The sequence below is a fragment of the Spermophilus citellus genome (genome assembly GCF_964194105.1).
Source record: "Spermophilus citellus genome assembly, chromosome: 8".
Taxonomy (NCBI): domain Eukaryota; kingdom Metazoa; phylum Chordata; class Mammalia; order Rodentia; family Sciuridae; genus Spermophilus; species Spermophilus citellus.
This window is the reverse complement of record NC_138189.1, coordinates 93,393,507-93,417,157: the sequence shown is the minus strand read 5'-3', so window position 1 is coordinate 93,417,157 and position 23,651 is coordinate 93,393,507. Positions and strand designations below refer to the sequence as shown.

At 36.4% G+C, this 23,651-nt stretch overlaps 1 protein-coding gene across 10 annotated transcripts in view; it reads right to left on the bottom strand.

Annotated features, from left to right (window-relative positions):
- The window catches only part of CAMK2D (calcium/calmodulin dependent protein kinase II delta), a 306,210-nt gene extending 286,242 nt beyond the window's left edge, over positions 1-19,968 (bottom strand). For all 10 annotated transcript variants that reach the window (XM_081303165.1, XM_081303167.1, XM_081303164.1 and 7 more), the window contains exons 1-2: positions 19,772-19,968; positions 18,091-18,185 (exon numbers count right to left, since the gene is read on the bottom strand). In XM_081303165.1, coding sequence (XP_081159291.1) covers positions 18,091-18,185; positions 19,772-19,836 — 160 coding nt within the window. In that variant the 5' untranslated portion in view covers positions 19,837-19,968. The remainder of the gene's footprint in view (positions 1-18,090; positions 18,186-19,771) is intronic.
- Positions 19,969-23,651: the final 3,683 nt, after the last annotated feature.

Here is a 23,651-nt window from a genome sequence, read left to right as displayed (position 1 = left end):
GAGGCTGAGGCAGGGGGATCACAAATCCAAAGTCAGCCTCAGCAACTAAGTGAGGCCCTAAGCAACTTACTGAGACACTGTATCAAAAAAAAAAATAAAATAAAACAAGTTGGGGATATAGCTCAGTTTTCAAGTGCCCCTGGGTTTAATCCTTAGTACCAAAAAAAATTTTTAAAAAAGATATCCCTTTTAAAAAATCACCTTTCCACTTGAGCCACATCCCCAGCCCCATACAAACAAAGATGTTGTGTCTGCCGAAAACTAATAAATAAATATTAAAAAAAAAATCACCTTTCCAGCTAGGTGTGGTGGTCCATGCCTGTAATCCCAGCAACTTGGGAGGCTGAGAAAGGAGGATCATGAGTTCAAAGCCAGCCTCAGCAATGGCAAGGCGCTTAGCAACTCAGTGAGACCCTGTCTCTAAATAAAATACAAAAAAATAGGGCTGAGGATGTGGTTTAGTGGTTGAGTGCCCCTGAGTTCAATTCCCCGTTACCAAAAAAAATCATATTTCCTTGTTCTTTTCCACTCCTACATGGTTCATAGCACTTAGAGCCACAGAACATGTAAGTCCTTCATAGACCGTTGGTCCTGTTTTGTTAAGCAGATCAAGAAAATTCAATGCTGCAAAAGAACTGAAATTCAACATTCAAATTTCACTGGAAAGAAAGGTGGCATGTCCCATTGTTAGGTTTTCAAGGAATCCTAAATTCACTATTTAAAAGACTAAGATGAAAACACTTGATTATCCAACTAACCCAAGATTTGGATGAAAGACAACTTCAGCCTATTCCTCAGTCCCCTGACACATCACTCCCCACAAACAGCTTCCCAGCCCTAAAGCAAAAGCTTAGCAAACTTTATTCCAGTGTCAATTGACTGAGTATCTGCTACAGCTGACAAGTGACGTGCAGAAAGAGCCATCTTCCCCACAAAGGGAGAACAGAAAAAGCAGATCCTGTGTAACAATACTATCAAACCTTCCATTCAATTAAATAAAAAATATGCATCTGCATCAATAATATAACAAAAATCTATGACAAAGAATGATCCCCATGCTAAATTCTTTCTAGCAATAGTTGACAAGAGTAGAGATCATACAATAATAGATTGGAATGATGTTACTTTGACATGAAATAGATGTTCCTTTCACCACTAGGAACAGCTAACTTAAAATAATGGTTAAATAAAGACTTTCACGTATGATAGGACATCTCTTTTTCTCACACACAAAGGGAGGATAATTCACTTTCTCACTGAAAGTCTTCCATTTCTTGTCCACACATCAAATATCTAAATTGCAAAATTTTCTTCCCTATTAATTTGATGCACAAGAGTTATAATGAACATTAATCAGGTTAGTAATCACTATAGTAATTGCTGTACTATACTATAAGATACTGTCTATATAGTAAACTCTTTATAGTTCTTGAATGTGTGAATGTGTATATAAAATATTTTCTTCATTTCAAGTGTACAGCCAGAGAAATAAAAACTCATATCTACACAAAAAAACTTGGACATAGAAGTTCACAGCAGCATTTTTCAAAACTGACAAAAAGTAGAAACAACCTCAACTACTCATTATTTAAAGAATAGATTCTAAAATGTGGTATACTCACATGGTAGAACATTATGTAACATTACATGCTACAACAGGGATGTACCTTGAAAGTACTACGCTAAGGGAAAGAAGCCAGTCCAGAGACTATAAAATGTATGACTACAAATCTAAAGAGTCAGAAAATTGATATGAAGTTGCCTGGAGTTGTGGGGAGAAGAGGAAAGGTAAGAATATAGAATAGCTACCAATAGGTAAGGGGTTACTTTGAGGGATGATAAATATCAGATTTATTACACCAGACTCTTCAATTTCCCATCCCAGTTTGACTCTACTCATTTTCTCCATCTCAGTTACAGCACCACCATCATATAACGAATTTCGCTATAAATCTGGAAGTCATATCTCCTTACTTTTCTCACATCACTATCTTTCAATCAGCATCTCTTATATTTTCTTTATCCAAAATATATCCTATTTCTACCACCACTTTTATGTCTCCCATATACTTCAAGAGCAGTGGTAAACTGGGAAAAGTATATAGAAAATACCTTTTTTTCTAGAACAAAAATTCGTAAGATATTGTTTTGATTCTGAGAAATGGGTTGATAGAGGGAGGGAAAAGTAGCAATAATTAAATATTAAACATCAATAGAAATACCAAAGGGGGAGATGGAAAATCACATAGGGAACATTAAAAACATTTTCTGTAAAAACTAAAAACAACACATCCCAATCACATCTACTACAATAACAATCCTTGGCTTTCATCGCTTTTCTCAGGGAGCAAAATAAGCCTTTGTAGGGAACTCTGAAAAGGGACACAGACTTTTAAAAAAGATATTTAAGGATACCAATAATTTCGGTAAAACCTACCAAACCCAAAGTTCTTATCATTGTAGTTACTGAACTAGAGAGAAACAGTAAGAAAGTAAGCAAGGTCCAAGAAATAACAGAACAGCCAGAATGAATCAGCTTATGTCTACCTTTTGTCTTTTCTCATATTTAATGCTCATTTCCAATCTGCAATAATATTTTTCTGCATAAAGAATACTTTTTTCCCTACTAATAAAATTATGCACAAACCTGAGCTATCAAAAGCTGCCTGGAGAATCCTTTGTATATAAAGAGAAATTGAATGAAATTGAATAGAAAAAGAAATAGCTAATTTAGATTGTTAATAAAAGATCTCCCAGGCTTTGCTTTCAGGTAAAAACATTCCAGAATGATACCATTTTAGTAGTTACTCCTGGAGAAAAAAAATATTTATCAATTTTCTATTTTCTAACCACCTCCCTGCTTCATCTCTCTTGCTAGATGCAAACTGGAAATAACATAAAAGAATAACAGCAAGGGCTTCTGCTATTACCCACCTTAAATTTAAATTGCAGCTGCTTTATTCTCACTTATTAGATTTATGAACTAAGGGGAAATAATGTAAGGGGAAAAAACAAAAAGAGAAGTCTCTTTCTCCTGAAATATTTTTAAAATGCCAGATTCCCTACAGTTACCTTGCCACATTGTGGCAAGAGCCCTCTCTGGACACTTCAGCGCCAAATTCAAGGTCCTGTTAGCTGTGCCTGCAAATCATGCAGGTTAACACCACTGCATAATGCCTTTGGTTGGCTCCTTTCTACAATCCCCAAAGACCATACCAAATCTCAAAACTGTCAACATCACTTCCACTTGTCCTTTTTCAGCTGTTACTGTTCTCTGCTCCACATGGAAACCTCTCAGTACATGCAGCATCTTCTCACCATCCTGCTGTCCCTAGAGAAAAAGAATGTCTTTCTCAAACTGTTCTTACACTTCCATTCATGCCCTATCTCTTCTAGGACTCTGCCCCAAAATATTTTACGCTCTTTCTCAAATTATGTGTATTTTCCTTACTTATTCTTTTTCCTTTTCTCCAAATTATCTTCAGTTTTATTTATCCTTCCTTGATTGGGATAATCTCTGATGTTATTCTCATATGTCTATCTCCTGCAAGCTTTTGCAGGTTATGTGCATATTTTCCTTAATTCCAAGAAATAGTCATTTATTCTCCATCCATTCAACAAATATTTATTAAACACATTACATTTTATGCAATGTGCTAGGTTCCAAGGTTGTGAAGATAAAGAGTAGATTACTGGTCTCATGACTCTGTCCTAAAAACTCCTGAATATTGATCTTCGTTTCTCTCTACCTATCTACAACAATGAATGTTACTCTGCCACCCTCTCCTTTGTGAAAATTACCTCCTTCACAGTTCAAAGCGCTGTGATATCCTACTTTCCTCCTACCTTCCTGATATATACCCTTCCATTTCTTTTAATTTGACCTTACTTTCTCCTTTCACCCATCAGTCGCTGCATTTCTCTGTACCACCCTCTTCAACCCTCTTTTCCTTCCCATTCTCCACTGTGATCTTATTCACCAGCACTACTTTCACTACCATCTCCATGTAAACGAATCACAAATAACAGTTGCTAAAATGACTACTACACTTTTATAAGTATGGAAACCAAGACTTGGAGAGGTTAGGAAGATTGCTCGAAATCACAAGGACTAGGAAGTGGTCAAGCCAGTTCTTGAACCCTGGCAATCTCACTTCAGAACTGATGCTGGTAACCTGGGCCACACACTGTACCATCTTTTGAGGCCCTTTCTCAAGGACTGCACCTAATTTCAAAGCTCTTTTAGATATTTCAACCTGAATATACTGCTTGTACTTCAAACACATTTCATTTTCTCTCACCCAAATCAGCTCAATTCTCACTTCTCAATTTACTATTTTAAAATTATAATTCTCCACGACTCCACCTTGAACCCTCACTACCTTAAGATGTCAGAATCTCAATGTCCCTCATCCTTTATGCCAATCCATCCAATTTATTCACTCCTGCCAAGCAAGGACTTAGAAGTCCTCTTTAATGTGCCTCCAATATATTTAAGACACCATTCTCACCTTGGCAAAAATCTATACCTGGTATTAGTCTTTCTTTCCTCATTTTCCATAAAAATTCTCTATCATTTGCCCAAAAGGACATTTTTGGTCTGTCTCTGAACACTGTGTGCTTTCCTGCACCCAGGTGACTTTATTTTTCTTTCCTCTGTCCATCCATCATAGCTTCTTCTTTCTAAGTATTACTTTCCTTGTTTCCAAAACTGTCATCGGCATGTACACAGAATTATCACATTACTTTGTTTTGGTACTCATCTTTATCTCCTCTAAGATTACTTACGTGTGTCAACTATTTGCCAAAAACCTTATGTTTTTGTGTGTGTGTGTGGAAACTGAACATATTTTATTATATTCATAAAAAAACATCTTGCTTTTCTTCTGTTGGTTTTGTATGGTACTAGAAATTGAACCTAGAACTTCACCTATGCTAGGCAACCCTTCTACCACTGAGCTATACTAAACTGTTCCCCTAATCTCTTTTTATTTTTGAGACAGGGTCTTCCTAAGTTACCCAGGCTGACCTTGAAATTGCAGTCCTCCTGCCTCAGCCTCCCAAGTAGCTGGAATTATAGGTGTGAGACACTGCACCAGGCTCACAGGTTGCTTTTTATAGAAATAATGCAAATGAGGCTGGGGTTGTTTCACAGTGGTAGAGCACTTGCCTAGCACATGGGAGGTATTGGGTTAAATCCTCAGTACCACATAAAAATAAATAATTAAAATAAAGGTATTGTGTCTACCTACAACTAAAAATATATATATATAAAAGAAATAATGTGGGCTGGGGTTGTAGCTCAGAGGTAGAGCACTTGTCTGGCATGTGTAAGGCTCTGGGTTCAGTCCTCAGCCCCACATATAAATAAATAAATAACCAAATAAAATAAAGGTCCATTTACAACTAAAAAAAAAATTTTTAAAAAGAAATAATGCAAATGGTTCTCTTTTGATATCTTTTAGATAAGATGCTAACCCTGCTTTCTTTTCTCATCAATAATAGATAAAAGATATCATATTCCTCACTATTAAATGTTAAGCTCTCATAAGTACATAATAGGCAGAGTTTATTTTCTTGGCAAAAAGAAGAATATAAAGAAGAACATTTTTATAGCAATACAGTTACTGACCCACAAGCCTAGACAAATTCTAGTTCCAGGTGATTCACTCCTGTTCCCTTAATCCCTGTGCCATGTCCTTGGTGGGTAATGTGTCTCCTCTGTTTCTGGGCACAGGAAGGAATGGGACATGCTCTATGGAACAGCTGCAACATGCTTCCCGGGGATGTCAGGCTGTACGGCAGCAGGCACAGGAATCCCTGAGTGTCCCTCACCCACGCTCCAGAAGTACTGTGGAACTCAACTGGGGAATCTCTTAAGATTTTTGAATGAAAGATGCTAAATAAGCAGTAGTGTGAGCCACAGGAATTTCTCGAAGACTTATTTCTCACTTCCTCCATCCCTTTTTCCACTAAGCTTATTATAGACATTGTGAATAAATCATTCACATGCCGGGTGGAGGAGAAATTATACTCTGGAAGCTAAGGGCTATTTATAAAACTGACCTTGTATGTGCTCACTGTATATTTCTAACACTGGTGTTTCTAAATTTAGGTTCATTTGGTTTGGATTATCTCAAAACATACCTTAAAAAGTTTCCTACCTATAATAATTTTTTTTAGTTTGTAAAAGGTCAACAAGTATTAATTCCATTTAAAAACCATTATTATTTTTAAAAAGATAAACTATTTCAGTGATCCTTCAGCCATCTCTATTCATGTCTTAGTGCTATCTTTTTATTTTGTCACTGGAAGATTATACACATTATGATTATTAACACTAAGTGGAAGATATAGTGCCAGAGGTAACCCAGTAACTGGTTCTATGCTAGTATAAGGAATGCGGATTTGCTTCTTTCAAACAAACTTAAATAAGGTTACCAATTAAATTTTGGTTTGTATTTTCTTGATTGTACGAATGCATAGGGAGAAAGAGGCAAAATTAACCCAAAAAAAGCTTTATTCCAAAATTTCCAGAATTCAAGAAAAGTAGGTGGCAATCCTATGTACAGGAGGCAAACCGTTCTCCTTGACAGCATTTTCTTCCTCTTTAATTCTATTAGAATGAAAAATGGTAAGATAACAAGAAATCTACATTCAGAAAACTGGAGTACACCTTGACCCTCAAATTCTCCTTGTGGTCAGGAATTAGAATTTTCCCAACTTACTTTCTAATAACTATACCAATTTTGAGTCCCTGTTTTTTAAGGTAATAAAAGACTTTCTGCTCTGCTCCCAAAGCTCCTACTTCCACTTTAATTTCTTTTTTAAATTTGACTCCAAATTATAGATTTACAAAGAGTAATGAACTTTTTTCCTTTAAACTACAAATATGCAACTTTAATGCTAATAAAAATGGGAGATCTTACACCCTAATTTTTTATTGCTACTAAGATCATTCTAAAAATGAAAAAAAAAATGCATTGTTTAGCCTCACTAGAGGGAAAAGTAACCAATATTATAAATATTATCTTTTTTAAAATACTATTTAAATCAAAGTTATCTGCTAAGCGAATAAAAGATTTTTACATTATTTAAGTGATGTGAATAAAGAAGTGACTATTTTCCAACGACAAAGTTGTACTAACTTAAAAATTATTGAATTACTCTGACAGTGTAATTGTTAGCTTTTCTTTTAAAAAAAAAGTAAAAGAAAGAGGCAACATTTTGGTAAATGCTAAAAGTTCTGGGTCCCTAAATGTGTACTGATGAATCATAAGATAATACAGCTTAGCAATAATTTATTCCTCCATCTATTCAATAAATATCTGTGAAGAGTAATCAGGCACTATTCTAGACACGTGCTCTAAGGCCAGTATCATTTTTTTTTCCTCAATGTTTCCAGTGTTCACTTTTTCTTATTTTTACTTTTGGTACCGGGAATTGTATTTTTATTTAGAGATAGGGTCTCAACGAGTTGCTTAGCGCCTCGCTTTTGCTGAGGCTGGCTTTAACTCGCAATCCTCATGTCTCAGCCTGTCGCTGATATTACAGGAGTGTGCCACCATGCCCGGCTTGTCAGTATCATTTTTAGACATCTTATTTTATTTAAAAAGTCTAAAAACACATTTTTAAAATAGCCATCAAATCAATATTGCAACATCAGTGACTAGCTTTTTGTTTTATAAATGCAAATCAGATTTTCTAGTGCACATTTATAATATTGGTTACTTTAATTAACTGTTATTCTTTTATTTTCCATTTAGTCATTCTTACTTTTTAAAAAATTTTGTTCTGAGGCTAAATAAAACAAAATGAGAGGTTGAAAAGAAGTTAGTCCTCTTTTATCAGCTGATCATCCCTAAATTACTCAGTGATATAAAATCCCAGAATTCTCCTTACACATACCAACAAATCTTGCCACACTTAATGATTCCATGAAAGAAAAAAAAATCCATTTATTTTCATCAGTTCTTCCATGCTTCCATGAAACTACACCTGGTAAGTGGATCACCAAGGGCTAGAAAGTGTTTCTATCTAATTCACTTCAGTGGCACTTTCCAATTTGCTCACTTCTCATGAATATTTTTTCATAATAAGTTATTAATTTGGTTTTTTTTATCTCTCTCTAAATTAAAAACTGAATATTTTCAAAACCTAGTGCAGATACCAGTTCCTTGAAGAAGTGTCCCTGACCTTTCATCTACTCAATAGTTATCTCTGTATACCTCAGAACTCAGTATACCTTTTATTGTGACACTTATCAACCTGTATGGTAATTTAGCTGACTGCACATCGGTTTACCTTGAGAGGAAGGACCTTATCTTTGTGGCTTTATTTATCCAGTACCTAGCAGAGAGACTAGGACATGGTGAGTACACAGTTTTTATTTAATTGAAATTAAAATTTAAAAACTAATTCCTCAAAATTCAATTTCAGTATTATACTATACTTCAATGTCCTTGGTGAAAATATACAAAAGTAGATTGCAATTGGACAATATTTACCAAGAATTTTGATAATACTTAATCCTGGAACTCTTTAATTCTCCTCTATGAACATTTCCTAAGAAAAGAATAAAAAGTATGAAGAGTTTCACAAAACAATTTTTAAAATCATGTCAGTTATCATAACAAAGAGCAAAAATATTTTTTTTTAAAATCTAGCAATACTAAAATAATTTGTTGGTGTTCTCAGTAAAGCACAACAGAGTTATTAATAACTTAAAGGATCCAGAGACTTGGAATTCTGAGGTAGAAGGATCACAAGTTCAAGGCCAACCTCATCAACATAGCAAGGCCCTAAGCACATTAGCAAGACCCTTTTTCAAAATAAAAAATAAAAATAAAAAGGACTTAAGATGTGGCTCAGTGGTTAAGCACCCCTGGTTTTAATCCCCAGTACCAAATAAATAAATAAATAAATGGAATGATTTGTAGTAAGAAAAATGTAATAATTTTAAATAAAAAAGCAGGGCAAAAAGTTGTGCATTTTAGTCTAGTACATGAACAAATTAAAAAAGAAAGTATCAACAGTGCTTGCTTGAGGAAACTGAACTAGACTATAATAGTTGCCTTTTCTATTTTTATATATTTTCCCAAATTCTATTTTATCATATAATTAATTTTAAATGTACTTATACAAATTGGTAATAAGTATGTATTTCAGCGGTATGTCCAAAGTTTATCATTCTCTCTGAACCTAACAAATATTGTTATACAGGTTTTAAAATAAAAGCATGTAAAATTCAGTTTATTAAAATAATAAGAGATTCATCATGGATAAATTTTCCACAAAGTGACCCAAATATTCACCTGAACTAATTTTCCAAATTACTTTTGCTACTATGCTTATAGCCATTAAATCACCGTCTAAAAATATGATTGAGATGTTTTTATGAAAAGAACATGTTTTCTATTACATAATATCTATTAGAATATGCAATTTCTATTATATTAGAAATATATCTCTAACTTATATATGTATATGTATGTATGTGTGTGTGTGTATAAAATTCTCCACATCTTGCAACACATCACACAACAAAAGTTCCCTTGAGGAGGGAACACAAATAAGTGCTATTCAACAAGCATTCTGTTTTAAGGGCCTTTGATAGTAAAACAAGTACATTTTCCTTTTACCAAATTTCTGAATTGACAGATAAATAGTTACAACAGTTTCCCACCAACTGCTTTTAAAAAAAATCAAATAAACACTAAGCAAACAGCATTCATGATTTATGCACTCAAAACTTTGTAAAGGATCACCAAAACACTTTATAAAATGAGCTTTGACAAAAGATAAATGAAAAATTAGATAACCACTTACCTCTGTAGAAGAGATCAAAAAAATTAAGGACTAATACATGTTAAATAATGTAATGATGACACGAGCCTGGCATTACTGAAATGGTGCTGACAGACACAAAGACCACAAAAATATTATCCCTCATTAATAAGCCACTTTATAATATGCAAAGAGAAAAACAGCAATGAGAGCTTAAAAGTAGCTGCTCAAAAAATTACTGAATTATACAAAACTCTTTCCAACAAAGCAGGAATTGTCATTAGGGAAATTACAAAAGAGTATATAAATTAGAAATTAATTGATGAAGCTAATATATGCCATTTGACATAAAGCCTAAGCTCAATTTTCATTTACTTTACTTGTCATAAGTCTCTTTTGGGGAAATGTCTATTTCAAGAGACAACATCTTTGAATTCATTCACTCATTCACTTGTCCACTCATTTAAAACGTGCAAGTATTTGAAATATTATAATTACCGTGCCAAGCAGAGTAAAAGATAAGTTAAGAAGTGTCTACAAGCTGAGCTTAATGGCACATGCCCATAATCCTAGTGACTGAAGGGTTGAAGCAGGAGGATTGGAAGTTTGAGGCCAGCCTGGGCCACCTAGCAAAATCCTGTCTCAAAATAAATTAAAAAATAAAAATAAAAAGGGCTAAGGTTGTGTATCTCAAGTGATAGAGCACTCAGCACCCCTGGGTTCCTGGGGCCTATTACTATTACCAGTACCATAGAAAGAAAGAGGGGGGGTGGAGAATGTCCACATATATCTTATATAATTAAAAGTTACAACATATATAATTAATTGTAACATAGAAGGAGAAATGTGATAGCTCCATAAACTGTAAGAGTTATTTAGAAGGTAAAGGATTTAAAAAAAAAAAATCACTTCTGGCTGGAGATAGGAAGACTAGGAGAGGAAGTTATAGATGGCTCCATAACACTACTAGGTATACTCACATTCCATTGGGAAGCTAGAACAGGAACTTTCTCCCTTCTGAATATGCTGCCTACTTTGCCTAGACAACCACTGCTCCCTTCTCACTTAACTTATTTACAACACAACCTCATATATCAGTCTTTCCAGGAAATCCCTGTAATACAATCTCCCTGAGCCCATACCTACATGCTCTCAGAAGGCCCGGGGCATACCTCCATTACAATCCTGACAAGCTCTACAGTATTTGCCAGGCTGACTTCCACTCTTAAATACTTGAAGACAGAATCCAGGAAATACTTGAAGATGGAATCACTGTCTTTCACCTCTGTGTTCCTAGAACTTATCAAGATGCCAAGCAGGGTGCTGCTGAAAGGTGAACTTAAAAAACGTATAAAAAATGTGACAACTGTCATCCTGTTTAGGAAACTATTTTAAAAAGTTGAAGCAGGAAAGGAATGGGATGAATGGTAAAAAATAAAGAGAGGGGGGAAAAAAAACAAATGTGCCTTCTTGAAAGTCTGGAAAAATTATGACACCATTCACAGAAGGAAAAAGTCTGTGAGTCCATTTGGGACATGCAGGGTTTGAAGCTGTATTACTAATGAATATACGTCACCAGAAGGCTGACTCCACATATCACAGAAATATCATTTCCTCATCAAAGTATAGACTATAATTTAAACACTAATGGCATAATGTCACATCTCCCAACTCTCTGTAACTTCTTTATAAGATAAAATTTGATAAAATTTTACTTATGATATTTACATTTAACAAGTTAGTTTTACTTAAGTTATTTTTAGTTTATTTCAATGTATATGTACCCATCATTAACTCAATTTCTTCAAAAAGGCATCAGAAGAAAATAGTTTCTTGTTATTTAAAAAATCCCAAATTTATGCTTTGCCTTGACCTTAAGGGAGAAGGCAAAATGATATAGTAATACATTAGAAGTAATGCATTTTATTCCATGAGTTTATACACACAATAAAACAAAGTTTATCTAGATAAGGAGTGCACAGATTTTCCTTTGATCAACTAAGATCTGCCAATTAATTTTAAAACTCCAGGGTATGGAGAAATGGAGGGAGAAACGAAAACAGGGATGGTGATTAACTCTTAGAAGGAGTTAAGGGTTGGGAATCAGCAAGGAGAACACAGGCAGCTTCAAAAGTAAGAGGAAACATCCTAGTTGAGTGAATGTTTACTGTTTGCTTATTATTTTAAAATTAAATGTATACATAATTACATATATCAAATTTTATGTAATAAAAGTTTCAAAATCCCTATATTGTCAATCAAAAAAGTAGAGCACCTTAGGCAGAACATGTAAGTGTACATGAATATTATATCAAAATATTTCATTTGTGTACCTTTGTACTATTTGTGATACCTAGGAGTTATTCTTCCAATATATATGGAACCTGATAATTTGGGTTTTTTCTTTCTGTTGCTACATTTTTGGTATGAATTTGACATATTCAATACTGTTGTTCAAGAAACAACAAAAAATTGTCTTCTGTTCACTAGTTAAACAGGATTAAGTGAAAGGAACAGAATGGCTTTCTGAGTAGGTTTCTCTGGGCTTTGGTTAAAGGGCCAAGTTTTTCAGAAGTAGTGGCAAGTAAATCATTGAAAAGTAATGCTAGAAACTTATTGTGTAGTGAGATAATTTTGATCCATTAATGAGGTGAGTTTACCAAAACACTTAACTCTTCTGCAATCATCTTTCTACCATTCTGATAACATATTTCATTATTTTCCTTCTAGAATATACATGTGGAGGCTGTCTAAAGCCTCAATCTGATCTTATGTTACATGTGTTTTGTAGAAGTAATATTCAATTCCAGGCTGAGACATGAGAATCGCAAGTTCAAAGTCTCAGCAAAAGAAAGGCGCTAAGCAACTCAGTGAGACCCTGTCTCTAAATAAAATATAAAATAGGGTTGGGGATGTGGCTTAGTCTTGAGTGCCCCCAAGTTCAATCCCTAAAACCAAAACAAGAAAGAAAGAAAGAAAGAGAGAGAGAGAGAGAGAGAGAGAGAGAGAGAGAGAAAGAAAGAAAGAAGGAAGAAGAAGTGATTCTCAATTCCCTCCTTACAATGGAAATGTATGAGTACAAGACATAGTCTTTTTTATGAAGGACTCTGTAGCCTTGTGAGATCAGTCAAGAACACACAGGTAAATACATAAAGGTTAAGTTCTATATAATAATAATTTATGGGATGTGATCATGGAAATGGGCAGTCTTTGTGACTAGAAAAAATAATGGATTGAAATTCAGACACTATTACTTAACTAATTTTGAGGCCTTGTATAAGAGCCTCAGTTTCCTCTTTTTAAAATTGAGTTAATATTCTTAATCTGAGAGGATGCAATGTGCAAATAAATTAAAACAGTCTCTTGTAAATATACACCTGATGTCACTTAGAAGGCATGTTTTATATAATGACTATCACCACTTCTATTTTTCTAAATTATTATTGATGATGGTGCCATTATTGATTTGGAAGATAATTAAGTTCTAAGGAGACTGTAGTCCCAGATGAGTCGTGTGACTAAAAAATAAATAAAAATCAATGATGTTATTGTTCTGTAAGTGTGTATAATTACTATGATAAGTAACCACAAAGATAAGTAACCACAAAGTTGAGAAAGTATAGTAAGTTCTTGATTGCCTGGATTAAAAAACAAAAAACAAACAAACAAAAAAGCAGCCTGAGTTAGATTTTGACATCCCTATTAAAACACCAAAAAAAAAAAAAAAGGGGGGGGGGTGAGTTGTGGCTTAGTGGTAAAGTGCTCGCCTAGCGTGAGTAAGGCACTGGGTTCCATCCTCAGCACCACATAAAAATGAAATAAAGACACTGTGTCCACCTACAACTAAAAAATAAATATAAAAAAATCAAAAAATATTACTTAGGGATATGTACATACACACACACACACAACACTAATTTTGTGTACATGGTCAAGTAGTTTTATAGTTCTGATTCATCATGTTCTACTACTGTCACCAATTTAGAAATTATTAGGACTAGTAAAAGAAAAAAATGAAATTATTTAACTGCATTATGAAGTTTTATAGAAATATAAAACTCCTTTTTAACTTTAGCAACTGGGTAGAGATAAAATATATTTGTAATAGCATACATTATTTCAAGCTTATGTTTAATTCATTATATTTTATAAAACCAGTAACCTGTGGCATATTAAGACTATGTAATAAGTGGTTTCTGAGGATCGTGAAATACAATGGAAGATTAATGTCAAGTAGTCACTATGACAATCAGGAAGCTTGAAAATGCAAAATAAATATAAGTTAAATAAAATGTCACATAGAATATTTCTAAAGACAACTGTCATCAGAACCAATCAATCTACTGGATTCTAAATGGCAATCACAATCCTCCATGGACTTTATGGAATATGAAAACAGCTTATCACTCTGAACACGTGCAAATAGAATATCAAAACAGCAAAGCAAATTAGCATTTGTTAAGCACTCACTTAAACTGCTGGAGTCAAAATTATATAATTTCTAATTCTTATGGAGAAAATATGGGGAAAATTCTATTGCTATTCACCATTTACTAAGAGCAGTGTCCTCTGCTTTCCTCTGCCCCTGGGGGGGGGGGAACAAAAAAACTTTTGAGAAGACAGAATTTACATATAAAATATCAGATGTTTAAGATATTTCTACACTATTTTTTTTTTAAAAAAAGAGGCCAAGTTAAAATCATAAGCCTAGTTAACCTACTTGCTTAATAATACTAATAATGGATGTTCTATGCATGTGCATGCCCATGCAAAAGGAAAGAAATTCTTCAACAGACACTGAGTCTCCCATATATGGTGTGTGTGACTAACAGCTGAGAGGAAATGCAACTGAAACTGTTTGCTAGAGATCCATTAAAACCTAGGCGCAGAAAAATGCTGGGTGACAGCAAAGTTGGATGTGCAAATTTGTGCAGGAATGTAGCCAAATTTTTTCAATTCTCTCATAGTCTTAGGTTTATTGACAAATGGCCCTTTCTTTTTCAATTATAATGTTACATCTAAAGAACATCAGTTGAGATAGAAAACCTGCCTGGTCTTTAAAATAAATAGGACTAAGGTTTGAATTTATAAAGGCATGGAATTTCTACTAATGCAAACAAAATATGGCACAAAAAAATTCCATGTTCCATAAAACTTGCCAGTGTACCTCTCTCAAATCAGTACCTTAGAAAAAATAGCCAAACTATTTTCACACTTCATTCTACAATTGACTTTGAATGTATTTGTAATTTAAAAAATTTTTCTGCGGACTCTTTGTGGATCATATATTCTCTGAAGGGAATAGGATTAGAAAAAATATGTATTTTTAAAGCATGTGTTCCCAATACATTAATTTACAGATTTCCTTATGCTCAATCTTTGCTTGTTCTTAGGGGTAAACTAAATACTTAACTCCTTTACAGATCATTTAATAACCACATTTTATTTCAGTCACTTTGTACTTGGTCTCTTCTTTGTTCTCTAGTTGCATGTTTTGAATGTTTTTTCAAAAAATGAAAGAATTATATTTTTCTTTAAAATTTTATAATTTAATCTGGGGGGTTAGATTGTCTACATTACAAAGTACAATATTCTATAACCAGCTCTAATTGTGTGGTGACCCCAAATAAAGTTGTTGAGCATTTTATAGAAAAAGTACCACAATTTTTACAGAATTGTAATAGGTAAAAATGACACAGCACTGTGCAATTGAAGAAGTAATCCTCACAAAATTCACTGAATGCTCAAAACACCCCATGAAGCTGGGCGCAGTGGCGCATGCCTGTAATCCCAGCAACTCAGGAGGCTGAGGCAGGAGGTTCTCAAGTTCAAAGGAAGCCTCAGTAACAGAGAGGTGCTAAGCAACTCATTGAGATCCTTTCTCTAAATAAAAAATACAAGATAGGGCTGGGGATGTGGCTCCGTGGTCAAGTGTCCCTGAGTTCAATCTCCGGTACCAAAAAAAAAAAAGAAAAAAAAAAATCCCTTGATTATGTTTTCCTACTTTACTGAAAAAAGAACCAGAGATGGAAAAAGGTAAGTGATTGAACCAAAGTTACATACCAAGCAACAGACAGAGCCAAGATTCAAATTGGGCTCTCATAGGTAAATCAAATCCACCACTATAATTATAATGTTCCAATTCTTTCATAAATAATCTAATTTGATCATTATAACAACCTTATTAGAGTTGTTATATTCACCAAATACATATAACGTGGCAGATACTATTGTTCTACACTGTAGTAATTCATTTGCTGCATGCAAAACTCTATAAGAAAGAGTTTTATTATTACCCTATTTTACAGATAAAAAAAAGAAAACAACTGAAGCTCAGAGAAAAGAGGGCAAAATGCCCAAGATCACATGGTTAGTAGGTATTGATAGGAATCAGAATTCAATCCCGACCATCTGGGTCCAGTGCTAATGACATTCTTTACGTGTTCATTTTTAGGCAGGTTAACATAAAGCAGATTAAGAAACTTGCCCAAAGTTACAAAAAAAAAAAATATATGCAGAGGAAGAACAAGAATTTCTTCTAACTCTTCACCCTAGCTACTTTTTCAATATGTAGTGAAATACTCGGAGTCATTAAATCCAGAAAGGGCAAGAAGACTTGGGTGCAGGTGGTTTTGTGAAGCACAGTTTGAGAACAGTTGAGAGACACTGGCAAAGTGGCAGGGAGAAGAAATTCCATCAAGCTAATCAAGCTAGGGAAGATTTATCTTCCATAGATTGGAGGCAGAACAGAGTAAAACATATCTAAACATGGACAAGGGTATTTGTCATTTTGATGTAGAATTATGAAGTGGTGTGGATGAAGAGGTATGACTCTAATCAAGGAAATCAGTAAAAGTGTAGCACTAGAGTAAGTTGTTTTGAGAAAAAAATTAAAGTGACCAAAAGATTTGGAATAGGTTTTATAATGGCTCCAAAAGAAGTGATACCCCCACACCTGTCAAAATGACATAATCCTACACACCAAAAGAAATAAGGTAATCACTGAACAAAATCTACTCATTTTTCTTCTTTTTTTTCTAAAATGATATTCATAGTTTAGTAACTTCTTTTTCACTGTTAACTTACTATGGAGTAGAGACTAAAGAAGGGAGAACATAATTAGCACAACATGCTTCTCATTAGTTTTCATACCAAGATTCTATGATGCTGGTTACTTTAGCAATAGATCTGCCTCAGATGCATATTAAAATCAGATGAAGGAAATTACAACAAAATTCCATTCAAATGAATAAACTGAAATGCCAACTTAAATCTAAAGTACATGTTAAAAGTAGAATTTGCAATGAATTTAAAAAAAAAAAAAAAAAAAAAGCACTGGATAAAGGCAATGATCCCAGGACACCAGTAAGAAGTACTTTTGAAAAGCCATGTTAAATGAGGAAAACTGGAAAACTAATGGAATTTCTTCTCTCATTACCTAAAATAAACCAGGACACTGAAATGGGCTTACACTATAGTATTTTGTTCATTTTAATTTCATTTTTATTTCATCAAACCACAAATTCCCATGGAAATACCTCAGACACGTGCCCACAATAATTGGAATGCCTAACATTTCAGTATAAGTACTTTTGTGAGAGTTCAACAAAATAAAAAGAATGCAGTGATATTCCTCCAAGTTTTCTGCTTATGTCAACCGCTATTTTATGATTATTAAATTATCTCTGTGATTGTAAACTGCATGTGTAGAATACATTAAATGATCCCATGTGAAGCCTTAAGTCAGAAGACCACATAAAGATCTAAACTACACACAGAAACATCAAAATCAAGCTGAACTTCTTAGAATATAACAATCATAATTTTTTCTCCTGAAGCCATTACTGTTAAATATAACTTGATGAATTAAGTTCAAGTGTAACTACAATTGAAATATATGATTCACCTGAGCTATGACCTATTTTTCCTCTCAAAAGCAAACAGGAATCATGACAGTTGTAAGACATATTTTTCCATTCCAGGATCCTCTAAAACTTCTTTTACAGTACAGTTAAAAGTAAAATGAACTTATTGACACTTATTTGCTTTACAAAATAGTTACTTATGTTATTGCTCATAACACAGAATTTTAGTGATTTATTAAATAACAACAATTATATTTGGTCATTTATTTTTAAACTGTACAGACCAAGAGGCATTCAGGAAAGAATAATGTCAATATGTAATATGATACCTACATCTAAAATTCAATTATAACTACATGACATATTTACTTATAAGAAAATCAACAATTAGCATGACATATACAAAAATAAACATATATATGTGGATGAAAATACCCACCCCTAGCAGAAAGCTTTTTGGTGTTGATAATTTTGGCAGCATACTCTTGTCCAGTAGGGATTTTCATACATCTTCTGACCACTGAGAATGCCCCCCTGGAAACCAATAATTAGCAGGTTATCAATATAATCAGACCTAGCATTCTATTAAAAATTTACAAAACTTGGACATTTTTAACTGATTTGGGTGGACTATTAAATATCAATGTAACACAGCAATATTCAGAAAATGAACAATTCTTCCTGGAAACCCACACCTTCTTAATGTTAAAGAATAAAATCAATTTTATTTAGCTGGAAGCACACATTACTAATCAACAAAATGAAAGGAACTGCCAATTATGACCGCTCTTGTTTGCACATGAAATTTGAAAACATTTTGCAATTCACACTCACAGCACCAAATGCTCTGAGAAAACCTTGCTAAGCACAGAGCTGAGGAAGAGCAGCAAAAATCTGCTGCCTATTTATTGTGGTAGGGAAAAAAAATTAATGTGACTCCAAGTAAGTAAATATGGCGATTATTTTCATTAAAATATAAATCTTGAGCACACTGATGTGCTTTAACAAATTCTGGTATGGTGATTTCTCCATGTCCTGTTTTAGGCTGGGGGAGGGGAGAGGGTTGAATTAAGCTGCTCTTCCGACATATTCTCCATGTTTTAACAGCAGACAATATAAAAAGGTGGTTTTGACGACATTTAAAAATATTTATTTCCTTCAATTCAACCATATAATCCAACAATGCCTCTCAACGCACCCCATTCAAAAAAGTGGAAACTAGCGATAGAGAAGGATTTGGGTTTGATGCTACATAAATCAACATTCATGGCTCTGCCCCTAGGTTCCTTTGCACAGATCCTCAGTAGGTATTCTGTCCTCTTCCTTAACATTTCCAAGTAGTTCTTGCCAGTTAAGCGTAGGAGGTCGTTTATACAACGCTAGGCTACCCTTGGGAAGCGCTCTCCCAGTCTCCAAAGGGCTTTTCCGCTGCCTGTATAAATAAATCCTCCCAGAGAATGCAAAGATGCACACATAAATCCTAGGAAGAATGATGGTGAGCGAGTAATCTAACGCAAAGAATAATAGCGAATATAGGGCAGGGGGTTGGGTTCTGTTGGGTGGCCCTTTTCCTGGACAGAACTACTGGATGCGAAACAGACTCTACATCAAGCCAAGTTGAACTTTCGGCATCAATAAATATGGCACTGTCTGTGGCAGTGAGCGCTCTTTCGTACGTGGGTCAGACCGCGGACAAGCGGGCTAACCAGGAGGCATCTCTATTTACAGAAAACGTGATATATGTTGCATTTTACATGGGTTCTTGCTTCCTCTCCAAACACATACACGCGCGCGCACACACACACGCACGCACACTTCTGAGGATGACAGCTACAACTGCAGAGACCGTAAATTCACTAAGTCTCTCCCTGCAAGAGGGTGGGGAGCGGGAAAAGGTGGCTAAGGATTGTGGCAGCGGGCCACAGTCGGAGTAGGGGGTTCTTACCCTCCCCTGTCCCCTTTCCTAAAAGCACCTTTCGAGAGAGACAAACCAGGGGCCCTCCTCCCTCTCCTCTGGTCTCCAGAACTCCCCTGCCCACACCAGAGGTGAATGGGTCGTGGGCAAAGCGACCCTCCCTCTGCTGGAAAGGGGACGTGCGATGCAGGGCAAAGGCACTTACTTTCCGAGCTCCTCGAAAAGCTGATACTCGTCGGTGAACCTGGTGCAGGTGGTGGTCGATGCCATCCTCGGTCCGGGCTGTGCTCTGGCTGGGAGCGCGACTGGCGAGAGGCGAGCAGACGCGCGTCTTCCCTGGGACTGGCCCCGCGGCGCTGTCACCCAGAGCCGCCCTCACTTTCCTCGTCCCAAAGTAGCTCACCCGCGAGGGAGTGTGCGCAGGGGCGGGGCGGGAGGGGAGAACGGGTGGTGTGGGGTCTCCTCCCCACAGTCCGCCGATCCTCCTCCGCCTGTGGGCCTCGCTTCCTTCTTCCCTGGACGCTTCGCCTGTTCCCTTTCTAGCCCCTCTCCCCAAATGTAGGGGGCAAAGTACTCAAGAAGGAGCAGGGAAAGGGAAAAACAGTAGGGCACGGGGCGACGGGCGAGCAGTTGCGAAACGATCCACACCAGGGGCAAGGGTGGAGAGGAGGGAGTCCGAACGGGTGGAGGCGGAGTGCAGAGGGGCTGAAGCCGCGGAGCCCGGAGCGGACAGCGCGAGCCCAGCTGCAGCTGTCAGCAGGCGCGGGCGCGGGGCGCGCCAGGGCTCGGCCGAGCGTGCGCACCCGGGGCCAGCTCTTTCCCGAGAGCAGCGGCGGCGCCGAGCACCTCGGCGGCCTCGCGGTCCACACGAGCCGAGAGGCTTGGAGACGGTGCGGAGAGAGAAAGAGCGCTCGGCTCGGGCGAAGTCTCCTAGACCGTCCCTGGGCCTCTGTCTCCACCCCCAGCACCTCCTCCCGCCGCTCCCTCCGCCTGCCAGCACCCCCTTCCTCGCGAAGCCCCCTCCTCGCCGGTCCCACACCTCCCTCTAGCGACTCCAACCGCGTCCCTTCCAGGCTCTCTCTTCCTCCCCTGGTCTCACACTGGAGCACACCCGTCTAAGGAAACCTGGTGGGAGGAGGATGTGCGGGGGAGAAGCCTGTAGAGGATTTTGGTGAATGAAGAGTGGGTCAAAATTACCCATTTAAACCAGAGAATCCTTCCTCAAGGTGGGGTTTCCGGACCGGGGAAACACGGGGCAGCTCGTGCACCCACAGGGGCTGCTGGGGGGGGGGGGTCGCAGAGGCCCGCGCCCTTTGGGGTGGCGGGCACTAGGGAAGTCTAGGCGAGGGGCGCAACCACTACCCGTCTTGGCGCTCAGTGTTAACCCGGCAGGGCCGGATGTGGGCATCTGAATGCTTCCACAGAAGGGTCCTAACCTCCCAGTCTCCCAGCGACTGTGGGGGGACCAAACCAGCTCAAGCCCGCGTTCGCCGCGCCTAGCGCGGCTCAAGACACGGGTTGTCTCCCTCCCACGCAACCCTTTTAGCTAGGGCCGAGGACCGTTGCGCCACGTTTCACTTCAGATTTGACTGTCACTTCTGTCCAGCCAGCTCCCCTAGTGTTTTCCAGGTGGGTTGCTTAGACTCTGGCAGTCCCCAAAGGCCTTTAGCTTGGCCGTGAATTTTAACAGAATGAAAGCAAAAACTACACCACCCTGCCACACCTTCCTTTCCCTTCAGAGTAATTCCCCCAGTCACCTAAGTAAGTTCTGATAGTAAGGCCAGTTCTCGCGAGCTTTCCCGCTCCGGTGGCGGGGGCGGGATAGTAGGCAAGGTTGGGTGTCGGTCACGCGACCCAGTGGGGGCTGACGTCACTCGCGTCACATGAACTTGTCTAGTCTGTTTCGCTTTGTAAAGGGAAAAGGAAAAGGAGAGGTCGTGTGTGCTTCGCTTGCAGGCGCAAAGATCCAAACAGATAGTGGCAGTTGAGTATTCTCCGTAAATGGTAATCTGCAAAACCAACTGACAGTTCAGGAATGTCTGCCATTGTTTTCCGTAATTAGGAGAAAAATAATTATTCGTTACATTTAAACTAGATAAATAGTTGTTGACTGTTAAAATAACTTCCTGGGCCTGCTTTTCACTTCTAGGTCTTTAATATAAACTATGCAACTGCAAATTTAGAGGCAGACCAAAAACAAAAGCATCATGAATAGTCTTCTTCAAATTGCTGCCTTTTGTTCTACAGCACAAGGACTTGCATTCCTGTTGGTAATTTGCTCCTCTTTAGTTCATTTTCAACTTAAAACTTTACAGCTGGAAGATAAAAGATAATTTACATTTACGGAGAACTTAAGATTTAAAGGTGGTGTTGCTTGTTCCCAGAGGCTATTAATTAGTAACTTACCTTACCTGCAGTCAGGTTTGATCCTAATTTTTTTATTTCCTGATCTAAGGAATGCGGTTCTGCCAGTGACCTCCTTTTACTGAAATACTCAAGATACATAAATGTTTTTAAAATGCTCTGGGATTTTTGTTGTTGTTGTTTGCACATTTACAAGAATTGCCAACATCTCAGATATCCCTCCCCCACCTCGCCAATAAATATTTCTGTGTTAAACTATTATTCAATGTCTGCATCGTTCTATCTATGAAAATGTTATAATAGAATGTTATGCTTTACTATGATTTTTTTCCTGGTCGCCTTTATTTGTATCTGTTGCTAATTCTTCCAGTAGACTGAGTACAGTTTTCAACAATGCCAAACACATTAGGTCATCCATAGGTTGCAATTTTTTTCTTGTGTGTGTTCTAATTGAAGACTTCTACTGTTCAGCTGGCATCATAGAACATCATTTGCTTCATCTTTAAAATTCTTTTTGCCCTTTCTCTAGTTTGGATCCCTTGATCCTTGCATCTCTTGTCTTTAATGTAGTTCATAAATTTTAACACTTGTTAAGAAAAAAATGAAGTTTGTATGAGTCTTGATTCCCAGCCTTCTAAAGCAAGAATCACATTGTGTAAAATATAGTGGTACAGCACAAAATGATACCAAAAACTACATAAAGGAATGAAATCTGCTGTTTAAACATTAATAATTGAGCTATAAATTGAAAAACACAATTTGGTATTGTACATCTCAAATATTTAGTACTATGTCTCCAATTTATAATGAAATAATTTAATATTCTTCCCTGACTCTAAAAATGAAACAGAAAAAGTAAAATTAAAACAATAAATAAAGATAATATAAAATTTTTACAGCTCTGGGAAGAAAATTGTTTCTTAACTATTCCAGTAATGAAGTTTTACATAATTATAGTATTTATCTCAGTTATTTAAACTACCAACAATGGTTATGATAATTGTGCAGTACAATAAAAGAAACAACTGAGATTAATGTTGATGTATGATCAGACAATTAATGTGTACATTTTTTAATAAAAAGCCCTGGTTGCTTAATCTATATTTGCTCTGTTCTTTAATCTATATTTTGAACTAATTAAAATATTTCTCTTATTTAAGTAAATAGTCACTGTTATTTCTGAAGTTTGAACCTCCTTAAGATAGTAATTAGATTAAAATATTTTTTTACTTTAACAGCATTTCTGAAATAACTACAAAATACAGTTAAGTAATAAAAGGTATAGACCCATAAACATAGACGAACATTAGATGTTGTGCTTCAGTTTAGTGCCAGATGTGTTTCAACAAACATGCTTAACTGTTCCCAAGAGTAAAAGAGAGGAGGAATAAGGAGTTAAGAGATGGAATTTTTAAGAAAAAATTATTCACAAAACTTGGATGACAAGGCAGGTTTTATTCAAATTGGGCAATGTTGATAGGGACCACTGCAACTGGAAGAGAGATTGTATTCAACTCTAACTCCAACAAGGACAAGTGGCAATTTATAACCAAGGAGCATGGTGGAGGTCAGTGTGTGTAAAATTCTCTCCCTCTCATTTAGCTACTTGCAATTAAAAATTGCAGGACTTTAGTAGAGTCACCAGGAAGATGCAAGTTTCTCATATTTAAGTATATAAAAGCAGATATTAATATTCATGGATTTTCCTTGATACAAGTTAC